Source organism: Pogoniulus pusillus, chromosome 29 (assembly GCF_015220805.1).
Source record: "Pogoniulus pusillus isolate bPogPus1 chromosome 29, bPogPus1.pri, whole genome shotgun sequence".
Classification (NCBI taxonomy): domain Eukaryota; kingdom Metazoa; phylum Chordata; class Aves; order Piciformes; family Lybiidae; genus Pogoniulus; species Pogoniulus pusillus.
Genome location: NC_087292.1, coordinates 7,131,916 through 7,144,338, shown reverse-complemented (window position 1 = coordinate 7,144,338; position 12,423 = coordinate 7,131,916). Strand labels below are relative to the sequence as shown.

At 45.4% G+C, this 12,423-nt stretch overlaps 1 protein-coding gene across 4 annotated transcripts in view; it reads right to left on the bottom strand.

Moving 5' to 3' along the window:
* The window catches only part of RPN2 (ribophorin II), a 44,628-nt gene extending 33,035 nt beyond the window's left edge, over positions 1-11,593 (bottom strand). For 3 of the 4 annotated variants that reach the window (XM_064167995.1, XM_064167996.1, XM_064167997.1), the window contains exons 1-9: positions 11,542-11,582; positions 11,234-11,433; positions 9,256-9,351; positions 8,404-8,579; positions 7,514-7,589; positions 7,019-7,153; positions 4,338-4,514; positions 3,861-3,979; positions 3,009-3,114 (exon numbers count right to left, since the gene is read on the bottom strand). In XM_064167995.1, coding sequence (XP_064024065.1) covers positions 3,009-3,114; positions 3,861-3,979; positions 4,338-4,514; positions 7,019-7,153; positions 7,514-7,589; positions 8,404-8,579; positions 9,256-9,351; positions 11,234-11,433; positions 11,542-11,554 — 1,098 coding nt within the window. In that variant the 5' untranslated portion in view covers positions 11,555-11,582. Of the gene's footprint in view, positions 1-3,008; positions 3,115-3,860; positions 3,980-4,337; positions 4,515-7,018; positions 7,154-7,513; positions 7,590-8,403; positions 8,580-9,255; positions 9,352-11,233; positions 11,434-11,541 lie in introns of all 4 variants that reach the window. The other variant, XM_064167998.1, reaches the window with a different exon arrangement.
* Between the last annotated feature and the right edge of the window lie 830 nt (positions 11,594-12,423).

Genomic DNA, 12,423 nt, shown 5'->3' with positions numbered 1-12,423 from the left:
AAGGCTTTAGTTCTTCTATTCTCTTCCCCAAAGAGGGTCTTAGACTAAGCCAAAGATGGCACCTTGGCCAGAAAGATCTACAGCAATTTACTTTCTGGCAAAGCTTCTGCACCAGTTGCTAATCCTAACCCATCCCATTTCTTCCTGCACAAGGAGGCAGCTCAGAAGACATCAGGTACTCAGTCATGATGGGCTAGCTGCCCTTTGTGAGAAGTGTTTTGAGTGGAACAGTGCAACTATCCAGATCAAACCAGTTTTCCTTCTGAACTAGCTATTAAAGAGTGCATCACATATGATACAAGTTAAAGCTGTGCGTGCACAGGTACTGGAAAGCAACTGGAGGTGAGAAAGGTCTCTGGACAGTAACCACTTATGCTTTTGCTGGCTCCTAAAGCCCAAAAGGTTTCTGATTTTATTAGCAGGAGATAAAAGCCAAAGCATTCCTGCAGACCTGCACTTTGCTTCAGTCACAGCATTTCTCACTAGCACAGAGCAGCCAGAAAGGCTCTGCCATTTGTCAGACCGTGTGAAGCGCAGCACAAACCTCAAGCAGTGGAATGACTTCCTGCCCTCTCCCCAGTCCCAAACCACAGACCATCACAGTGAACCTCACTGGGTCCAACTGATTTCAATCCTTCTAACCTAAGCAGTTACTGCAGTCTGTAGTTTCTAATTAGCACATTTGTTCTCACAGCTTATAAATGCTCCCCTGGAGAATTAAAGTTTCACTGCCAAGATATTTTTCATCATTCACCACAATTTGTTATTACAGGTCTGCTCATGTGAACCAGCCCCACACCCTCACCATCAGAAATAATTCACAGGAACATGCAGGGGAAAAAAACATGTAAAAACACAAACCAAACAATTCAAGTCAAACTTCAAACACAATAATCTTGGCAGGTCCTTTACTACTAAAAGTATAATTTAAAAGAGAGGCTACCCCTGATAATAGATCCATTAACATGCAGACTATTCCAGGCTAAGTTTAGTAAAGCCTTAGGTTGTGCCAAGCTGGGAGCAAAGAAAGATGGGCTAATGAAATATTGATTTAGAAAGAGTGAGGAGAAGGCAGCGCAGCAGCACAGAGCCCCTCCAGCTGAACAGAGCACAAACATCTCTCAAATATTTTAATGCCAGGAAATGTCGTCTCTGCTGGAGTAATAACCCACTGGTTCAGCTCATTACTGTCAAAACCACGGTGCATTAAGGACAATTAATGCTAATAACAGTAAGGAGGAAAAAAAAAAGCAGCTCCCCCAGCAGTCCTCCCCCGTACCAATGTGTCTTATTAGAGGTGGCTGACACAAAGCTGCCCAGCACTAATACATCGCTGCTGCCGGTACCTGTGTGTGCCAGCAGCCAGCACCAATCACCCCCTTGTGACACTCCTAAGTGCTATTACTACTGCAGTGACAGCAGCAGCTTGATACACAGAGTGTAAAGGTCAGCAGTTGTAAAGAAGTGTCTCCCCCCACCCCAAGCTGATTGTATTGGGAGATTTTTAAAGCTGGTCTCTTGCTTGAATGGGAGATTGAGGGCAAACACTGACTCTGGGAGTAGAGCACTGGAGGAGAGCACTTGGCTGTCAGCACTGGGTGACAGCAGTCAGATTCTTCTCACTGGAGTAAGCTTGAGGAAAGTAAAACTGAGTGTCTGCCATAGAATCATATCACAGAATCGTTATGGTTGGAAAGGACCTTTAAGATCATGTCCAAAACATAAACAAACTACCACGACCAATAAACTACATCCTGAAGCACCACATCTAATGGCATCTTGAACATCTCCAGGGATGGTGACTTCCCCACCTCCCTGGGCAACTTATTTCAATGCCTCATCACACTCTCAGTAAAGAAACTTTTCCTAATACCCAATGTAAACCTCCTCTGGCACAGGTTAAGCCCATTTCTTCTAGTCCTATTACTATTAGAAGAATCATAGAATTGTTTCAGTTGGAAAACACCTCTGTTGGTGTTTTCTGTTGGAAAACATCATCAAGTCCAACTCTTCCTCAGAAAGGTGTGGTTTAATATCTTTTGCCACCAAAAAAAGTATGTATGTATGAAGACTGCATTTTCATTGGTGACCATTTCTCCACTGCAAAAGCATCACCACACACAGAGTTAGATGATGCCAAAAGACCCCTTCAGTCTCCTCTAGGGCTCCAGAGTTTATACATAGAATCAGTCAGGGTTGGAAGGGACCACAAGGATCATCTAGTTCCAACCCCCCCTGCCCAGGGGCAGGGACACCCTACCCTACAGCAGGCTGCCCATAGCCCCACCCAGTCTGGCCTTAAACACCTCCAGTCAAGGGGTCTCAACCACCTCCCTGGGCAACCCATTCCAGGCTCTCACCATTCTCATGTTGAACAACTTCCTCCTCACATTCAGTCTGAACTGAATCTCCAGCTTTGCTCCATTCTCCCTAGTCCTGTCACTCCCTGAGAGCCTAAAAAGTCCCTCCCCAGCTTTTTTGTAGGCCCCCTTCAGATACTGAAAGGCCACTATGAGGTCCCCTCAGAGCCTCCTCTTCTCCAGCACTACAAACAGATTACAAATGTTTAGTTTCCATGCATCAAGCAATCATCAGTCAGCTGCTAGCCAAGCCTTAAGATTTACAGACTCAAATACTGAATGCACTGGAGGACCAACATTCTCAGTAATCATTTTTGCATTGGGCTGCTCAATAAACACCTTCCAGCTCTGAACATGTACACACCCAGGTATTCCACACACATCCATGTATGTACAGCCTTTGTCCAGATGCTGTCAGATCAGAACCTAAGTGATAAGCCAGTTTTCATATCTACAGAAATCTCTTTTGATTGTTCCTGGTTACTGCAGCCTGGTCACTGTTACAGGTCATAATCCTGGGTCAAAAGCCAACACATTACAGAAAAATGTGACAAAAACACCACACAACTGTGACATCCTTAATGGGTATAGATAAAAAGGTGTTTCAGTGAAGAGGTACACAATGAAAATGCCAAAGAGCACACTCACCTCAACTTTGTTAGCAATAAATCTCTTATCTCCATCAACACTGATGGAGAAATCATAATATCCACTTGCAGGTTTCACATTCATGAAGTTCAGCTCAAAGACATCTCTGTAACAAAAAGATCAAGGTATTGAGTGTCCTCTAGAACGATGACACAGCCTGCAAATAGGTACTATCTTGCTACCAAGGAGTTAAGCAGACAAACCAGCACAAAACTAATGCCAAGTGCAGCAAGCAAAGAATTCCTCAGGGTTCTCTCAGAAAAAAAATTCAGTTTCCCAGTTAAAAGAAACAGCAACAGAAATCCATCAGAACTCCAAAACCTACTCAGTCACCTGTTATCAATCAAGCACAACTACGGTGTTTTGAGATTTCTGTAGCCTCATAGAACAGTTTGGGTTGAAAGGGACCTTTCGAGCTCATTTAGTCCATTCCCTCCTGTAGCCAGAAGGGACAACTTCAACTGGAGCAGGTTGCTCAGAGCCCAAACCAACCTGACTCGGAATGTTTCCAGGGATGGGACATCTACCACCTCTCTTGGCAACCTGTGACAGGGTCTCACCACTCTCAGGGTAAAGAATTTCTTCCTTCTCTCTAGCCTGAACGTCCCTCTTCTAGTTTAAAACCATCATCTCTTGTCCTATTGCAACAGGCCCTGCTAAAGAGGTTGTCCTTATCTTTAAGATCCTTTTAAGTCTTCATAGAGTCTTCTCTTCTCCAGGCTGAAAAACCCCAACTCTTTCAGCCTTTCTTCACAGCATGATACAAATGTTTCTCGAGTGGAAGAACAAAGAATTAAGTCCAAATTAAACCTATTTGACTTACAAATGTTAAAAATAAGATCATTTTCTTACCCTGAGAGAGTAAAAGGTGCCTGTTGAAGGACAGGAGCTTTGCTAGATGCAGACTTTGCATAGTCAAGCTTTACAGAAGCTTCAGTCAGTGGCTGAGACATAACATTGGTCACTTGTAGCTACAAGAGAAACAGAAGGATTTCCATGAACCCCTTTGATCCAGAAGGAATGCAGGAGCACAGGTGACTCACTACCCCTCTGTATTACACACCCACATCTCTCCCCTGCCCAGCATCTCAGATTCATCTAGCTCTTCAACAGAGTTGGGAAAGGAAGTTTGTTATCAGCAGAGCTGAATTCCACACAGTGGCTTCTTGAGGTAGTGTGTGGTAAGCCCAAGAATTCTTCAAAGCACTAAAGCCCCAGGGCTACTGGAACCTGAGTCCTACAGCTAAAAATGAAAGACATCATCTTACACAGCCCAGACATGCAGGACTAAAGACTGAGCCAACATTAAGATCTGGAGAAAGGCCTCACCCTGAGCACAGGCTGATGGTGAGACACAGCTGCAGGTCCCTCAGGGACAATAATGACAGGCAAGTGGTAGCGGTTCTGCGACAAAGAACCAGCAGCACAAGCAACACTGAAGGCCTCTGAAAGCGTCTCGAAGTTCTTCTTGCTAAAAATTGCATTCATCAACTGGATAATTTGATCCTGAAAGAGGAAAAGTAAATCATATGTGAGCACTAGCAGCTCACCACAACATTGCAGACTGGCTCAGTAGAATGTTATTAATAAAAACATCATTCACAAAAGCTGTTTAATTTCCTATTTGCTTTAAAAATAACTCAAGTTGTGAGGTAACCCCAAATTAACTACCTTCTGAATGTCACATTAGTGTTCTTATTCTTGGCTAGGAGGTTACAACCACAATGGCTGTAATTGTGCTGAAAACTTGCAAAACCAGACTCTGGATCTACCCCTTCAAACTATGTGATTCAGAATGGAAGATGCCATCAGCTCAACTAACCAGACTGTGTGCAGCTGCAAAAAGACAATTTGGCTCCAGAAGCCATATGATTGCCTTCATATGGAGAAGGACTAGCTAGATATCCTGGCTGCCTGCCAAGCTGGGAAGGCCACAGGGCATTGATGCAAAGCATCCTAATGGCTCTGGAAAGAGCCAGTCTAGGACCACGCAGGCTTATCCCCTAAGGCTCAGCAGTGTCCTCAAGCTAAGAGGATTAGCTTTAAAGAGTAGTACCACCAGGAGCACGGAGCCAGCTCTGGCTCTGGGATGTGCCAAAGCTAATTTGTTCTCTCCAAAGTAATTGCTCCCCAGCTGGTTTTTCAGCCTGAATCTGTGGGGTTAGTGCATCTGCTCCCCGCTCTGTGTTATTCAGATTCTTTTAACACTCCCTGCTAGTCTGAAAAATAGAGAAATCAGTCACCTGTTCTTTGATCCAGGCAAAGGACTGTGGGATAAACTCCCATTTATCAGAAAGGAGTATAATCAGAGACAATCCCAAATAAAACAAGCACACAACTAAGTAACCTATTGTGATGGCTTTGATTAGAGATTTTTTTCCTTCATAATTGCTGGTGTGAGGCTGGATTTTGTATCTGTGCCAGAAAGAGTGTGGGGAATTCAGGGATGATTTAGCTACTGCTGAGCAGCTCACACAGAGCCAACGCTTTTTTGCTTCTCACCCTACCAGTGAAGGTGCACAAGATGTTGGGAGGAGACACAGCTGGGACTGATCAAAATAATGTTCCAGACAATATGATGCCATGTTCAGCATAAAGGTGGTGCAGGAAAAGAGGTAGGAGGATGCTCAGAGTGATGGCGTTAGTCTTCCCAATTAACTGCGTGGTGAAGCCCTGCTTCCCTGGAGATGGCTGAACATCTACCTGCCCAGGAGAGGTGGTGAATGAATTCCTTGTTTTGCTTTTGCATAGCTTTTGCTTTACCAATTAAACTGTCATGAGCTCACTCACGAGTTTTCTCACTTTAACCCTTCCAATTCACTCTTCAGTCTCACTGTGAAGAAGCGTGTGACTGTGTGGGGCTGTTGCCAGCTGGGCTTAAGCTGCAACCTACAAAGAACATTTCTGAATGCATCTCAGATTTGCACTCTCCTACACATATCAGTGAGCACCAGTGTACATCATAAGTAGAAGAAGCATCCAGAGAGATGCTGCAGTGCTGTTATGCTCATGGCATAGCTCCAGACCCTCATCAACAACTGCCATTCTCATTTAAACTGCAAGGGAAAAAAAATACTACATATTAATTTTTAAAGAGAGTTTTGTGGTGCTCTGGAGGCATTGTCACCACTCACAAGAGATAAAGCTTTATGCTCCAACAATAGCTCTTCTGACAGCACAGTTCTGAAACAACACTAAACCAATTTTCCTTAATTGATTTTCTTTTAAACATCATTTAGATGCTGACAGTTTGAATTGTGTGTAGCAGAATCACCACCTCAAAAATGACATCAAAATGACTTTGTATTAGTCTATTTGGCAGCAGCGTGGAAGAGAGCCAGGAATGAACTCAGATGTCTTACAGTGGCTTCGGTCTCAACCCTGTCACTTCACTTCGTGCTTTAGGGAGCTGCCAGTCACAATCAAAAGTGGATCTAACTCAGTCAACTTGTTGTAGCAAAAAATTACTAAGTGGATAAATTGCAGAAATGATTTCTAGCTCAATCAGGCTCCAAAGGAATTTTTGACAGTCTCTCATTCCAGCCAAGGTTTTTGCATCCAGATTCTTGAAAGTGTAAGGCACTACTGTAGTGTCCCTTTTGGGCACCTCAAGCCAGGCTGTCTGCATTTCATCACAGGTAAATAACATTTCCACAGCACTTTGAAATGCTGGAAAGTGCTAGGCAAGTGCCAAATATCAACAAACTCCATAACAAGAGGGGTTTTCTCAACAGCTTGTCTCAATAAACAAACCAAAACAAGGCCTCACTCTCAATTGCCTTCTGTACATTTGAACAACAAAAGAACAAACCAAATTCAGCCTCTGCTCTTGAAGGTGGAATTTCCTCCTTGATTCTGTTACCTAGCATTCCCTTCAAGATGTCTCTTTTCACTGATTATGCTAATTTTTTACAGCAAAAATTCCACCCGGTTGCACCAGCCTCTTGTACTGCACACCAGGGACCAGGCAGATCCTCTAGAGTGCAAGAAAGGAAAAGGCAAGCACCAACCTCCTTCATTGCTGGCTCTGTTCCCACATGGTCTGACAGCTTATAGGCAGCAGCCACAAACAGTGCAGTAGTCTCAATTCCTTCTTCAAATTGCAGATAAACTCCACCCAGGTCATCCAGACGAGCAACAAGATCCTGACAGAAAGAATGAAAACTTTGATTGCATTCTAAGAGATCCACAGAGGTTAACTCTGCTCTGAGTATCTATATGGGATCACTGACATATTCTGTAAGAGTCAATCAGAAACAGGAAGAAAGAGAAATTTTCAGCCCTTAGTGGATTTAATTCTATTTAAAAGTTATGACTTTCTGCATTTCCATTCATTGTGGAACAACTAAAAAGTATCTGCTTGAAAGGAAGAGTCAAGCCACCCTACGTCATGCAGACAAGGAATTAGCCAGGTTGGTATCTCACTTTGTGTTTGACATTTACACATCATTTAGTACTACAGATATCGAACTGCTGAGTAGTTAGACAGCATAATGCACTCCTACCTCTATCTCCTCAACGATGCCACTCAGATCTGCCTGCTGGGACAGGTAAGATGCAGTCTCCAAAGCCTGGATGGTTCTTAAACAAGAACAAACAAAACCAAACAACAGTATGATTTTTCCTTCTTCAAAAGCCCAACATCATTTAAACCAAAGCAGTTTCTGTTCTGAATGAACTGTAAGCCAGCTGCCACTGCATTTAGTTGACTCCAGACAATGCCTATGATTCCATGAAAACACAGAATGCATTATGGAATGTCACAGCAGCTGCAAAAGTGCTGCAATAAACTCTTGAGTTTCAAAGGCAGAGAATAAACCAAACTCTGATTCCTGCACAGATGCCCAGGATTGCTAATGAGGCTTCAGGAGCCCTTCTTTTTTGACATCAAAGCAAGTTTTAAAGTTTCCTTTCTTCCCCAGCTTTTAAGGAAGGCTCTACTCTCTCATTCACAGTAAAACTACTTCATTTTCTGGTGATAAATGCAGAGATTCCCTCTGCTTACTGGCACTCACAGTAGAGAGCCTGAAAAGAGCAGCAAATCTGCTGCACCCATAAACAACGCATAACCATGACTATCAACTCCACTGTGAATCTTTCAAAGAGAGGGAACATCTTGGGGCTATGCCCTCTCCACTGACCATTCTTCTTGAACTGAACTCCATACTTGTAAGCTTACTTGCAAAATCACACAGGAAGGAGCACCCAAGACCACATTTTTCATTCCCCTAGAAGGACAATAATCAATTGAACAAATGCATGAAATGAAAGCACAGCAGCTACTCTACTACACCTACACTACACAAATTTACTGTTAAAATACCATTCACTCCAAAACCCATCTGCCTAGAGAATAAAGAAGGAGCAGTCAATCATTTCTGCATGAAAGACTTACGCCAGCACATTTTCTTCTTTGCTCAGACGAGTGGTAAGAGCACTAAGAGCTTCCTGAGATGCTAAAGGAAGGCCAAAGGCACTCAGAGCCCCGACAGCATGGAAGATTTGGGTGATTGAGGAATCCTCGCTCACAGCTGCAAGGAGCAGCTCTCTGGTCTCATTTGATATGGTAACCTGAGTAAGAGCAGAGGGAACATGTTAAGTCACTCTCGAAAAAACAAGGCCTTCAGTCACCACTAATTTCTTCCTGGAGCAACATGCTTCACTGGTGAACAGTAAGCTTTTGGGTAAAAGCCCTTTCTCAGTCATTACTTTGTAGTTTAATTAATGAAATCCAAGTTTTGCTGTCACCTCTCAGTTAAACAGGATAATCCATGATTCAGATTTATCCTGGTAACTTGCTACTGTTTTTCATCCAGCACCACATCATCATGCAGCAGCTGGTGGTACTGATGAAAAACATGGATAACGTACAGTTCACCAAGGGTGGTCTGCATTTGTATCTTCAGTGTGCTTCAATGTGGGGCTTTCAGCCCAACAGTTTAGTGACCACCCAAAGAGTCTGTCATTGACACAGCTGCTGAGGATTCTATTATAAGGTGCTGGCTCCTTTTTTTTTAGCCACCAACATATAATTAGGGAACACTCCCTCCAAACTACTCTGGACTAAACACCTCTGCCTTGTATAAAGTAGTGCCAGACACCTTGTGACTTACCCAAGGCACAATAGAATACAAACTACTACAAGAAGGCAAAAGTAGAAGCTATACCTAAACTAAACCAAGAAAAAGCTGATGGCAAATATTTCCTTGGTGACATCTGTTCTGAGAGCTCAGGGCTACCAACTCACCTCACAGCCAGACAGGACCCGGATGGACTGAGCAGCATAGAAGAGGGAATCGACACTGCTGGAGTCCACATGAGATTTGATGAAACTGCAGGCAGCCTGTGAGGTAACAGAAGTTACTGCAGTACTGACTTAAGCTATTGAGAGATGTAAAGGATATTCCAAGGCAATTTAGTGTGCATTAAAGCCAAACAGAATCCCTAGTAATATTTGTGATGCCATAAAGCCCCTCAGATCCTACTCTAAGTGCTGCATAGAAATAAAAGTGGTTCCTGCTAAAAATAGAGGAGCAATGTTCACACAAAATCTACTGCAACCAGGATTCAAATTTAAATTGAGTATATTTATAAAACCTATCAACATACAAGTCCTATGGATGTATTAAGTAAGGAAAATCTCCCAGGATAAAGGAGATGAACAGAAATTCTGTGGGCAGGCTCCCTTCCAAGGTGTAGATCACACACTCACTAACAGATGCACAATATAGGACTTCAAAGCACAGAAGGAAAAAAATGGGTGGGCAGCTATGGTACAAAGGCAAGCAGTGAGACTGCTCGTTATTCTGCAGTCAGCCTGTTATTAAATGACAACTAGACAGAGAGATTGTTAAGACTGCATTTTAACCAGGAAATAACTAAACATTTAACTGCTCTTATATAAATCACTGGGTTTTGAGTATATGCAGCAGAGATCTTTACAAGCAGGACACGATTTTTATACTACAGTTACCCAGGAATACCAATATATGTTGAAAAGTTATGCCCAGATATTATTTTTACTACCTATACATTTTAAAGTCTCTCCTCTCTCTATGAAGAGGTACTCTCTCCAGAAAAAAAAAGTATCATCTTAAATCTCAAGGAACAGTTAAACAATTACTGTTTACCTGCAGAAGCGAAGGCTGCATCATCACTGCCAAACCCAGAAACCATTAAAAATCCACCCACAATAACATAAACAAGAGCAGCAACTCCCAGCTTGGCCCACAGATGACCAGGTGTGCAATGTGGTGAACCTCATCTCCAAAAGCCTCACAGCAAAGAGTTTGAGGTGTAAGTGCACAACAGCCTAAGACGAACTAAATGCAGATGATTTACAACTACTGAATGAGCTGAATTTGAGGAGAGACCAAACTGCTGTTTACAGCTCGATAAGCCTGAATGCACACATAAGTGGGTGTGTCTAGGCAGGTTGTGACATGGACAACTAGCAACATTTAAACCAGAAATGCTTACAAACATAAAATTGCAGTAAGCATTGTGCAGATGACACAAGCTTTTTTTTCCCAGTGTGCACTCAAGGGAATGTATTTTACATACAAAAATAGCCAGGTCATGCAAGCTCACTGAATTCAGTGTTGGAAGCAAAATGAAATACTGAGAGCTCCATTTAACAGAGCAGCAAAGCCAACATGCCACTGGCATAAATCCTCACCAAGCAGTGCAGCAAATTGACAGCTACAATGGCATCACAACAGGCCATGGAAACGTGAGCCCTGAGGCCATCACGCAGAGAAAGGAAGTGTAAGAGAGCCCATGGCATCTTACTGGCCATTTATTCAATTAAAACACTTGAATTGTACTCATCAATGATTTGCTCTGACAGTTACTAAGAACATAATGCACATATGTTTTACATTTTCCTCACAGTCTTGCCAAAGCAGAGTTCCTGAATTAATCTCATCATCACAGAATCACTGAACGGGCTGGGTTGGAAGGGGCCTTAAGGATCATCTCGTTATGTCACAGGCAGGGTCACCTTCCACCACACAGGAAAACCCTTCTCCACCTTGCACACCTCCAGCGAGCAGGCATTCAGAGTTCTCTGGGCAGCCTGTCCCAGAGACTCACGTTACGCCTCATGTGTGGTTACCATGCTGCGTCCACAGCTTCCCAGCACTGCAAACCGCCCGAGTGCGGGGCCCTACCGCAGGGGCGAGGGTTGGGGGAGCGGCGAAACTGGCGGCTCCGCCATCGCTCACCTTTTCGTTGGCCACCCGCACGCCTAGGCTACTGAGGCCCACGATAGAGTAGAAGGCGGACTGCACGTCGGTGAACGGCTGCTCCAGCGTCGCTCGCAGGCGCGCCAGGTCGCGGGCGGTGAGGCGGTGGCTGGGGGCCAGGGCCTGAGTACCGGCCAGGAAGAAGAGGCTGAAGGCTGCCGCCAGACGCAGCCGCCGGCCTGCGGAGAAACAAACAAGTTACCTTGCGGCCTTCCCGTGCGGTCCCGAACACCGCACCGGCCGCGCCGCCCTCCCCAGCCCGCTCCCCACCGCACTCCGCGCCTCACCCGGCGCCGCCATGATGCCGCCTGGGCCACGGCGCCGCTTCCGCCCCGCGCCCCGCCCCGGCCCTCACCATCTCGGCCAGGCCATGGGGGAGACGAGAGTGACCACGTATTGAAAAGGGGGGCCTCAGGCTCACGAGGGCCAGCTATAGTCACCGGCAAGCTGTAAAACAGAGCATACCCTGGAGACTGGCGAAAACACGGGGGAGAAGTGGGCGGTGGCAGGGTGGCTCAAGGAGCTGGAGCAGCAACTCCCCCGAGGGGCAGGAGTGGTGCGGTCTCACCGGCGGCGGGCGGGGGCGGCCCCTGGCGCGGATGTGGGCTGCGCTGATTGGCCCGCGGCGCTCGGCGGGAAGGCGGCGGCCTTAAAGGGGACGCGGAGCGGGGGGCGGCGGTGGCCGCGGTCGGGTTTTGTTTTGTCGTGTGGTGTGGCTGTTTGTAGCGCTCTGCGCTGCCGTGCCCGTCTGACGGACCGTGTTGTTTTGTTGACTCATCAAGTTCAACCCAGCCCGCTACCAGGACACCGCTAATCGGCGTCCCACAGCATCGTGCCCCGCTCGGCTTCTAAATCCGGGCAGAGGTGGGGACTCCGCCGCTGCCCTTGGCAGCCGCTACCCTCTGGGGAAAAAAACCTGCTCCTCATGTCCTGCCTAAACCCAGTCTGGTACAGCTTGAGGCTGTTTCCTATAGCTTGTTCCTTGGGAGAAAAGACCAATGCCCACCTGGATCAAACCGTTCCCCAGGTAGTTGTAAAAGGTGTAGAAGATTGTAGAGGCAAGAATGTTGCCCTTAAACCTGTTTGTCTCCAGACTGGACAAGCCCAGGTCCTTCAGATGCTCCTCAGAAGACGAAATTGTGCTCCAGACCCTTCAGCAGCTTTGTTGT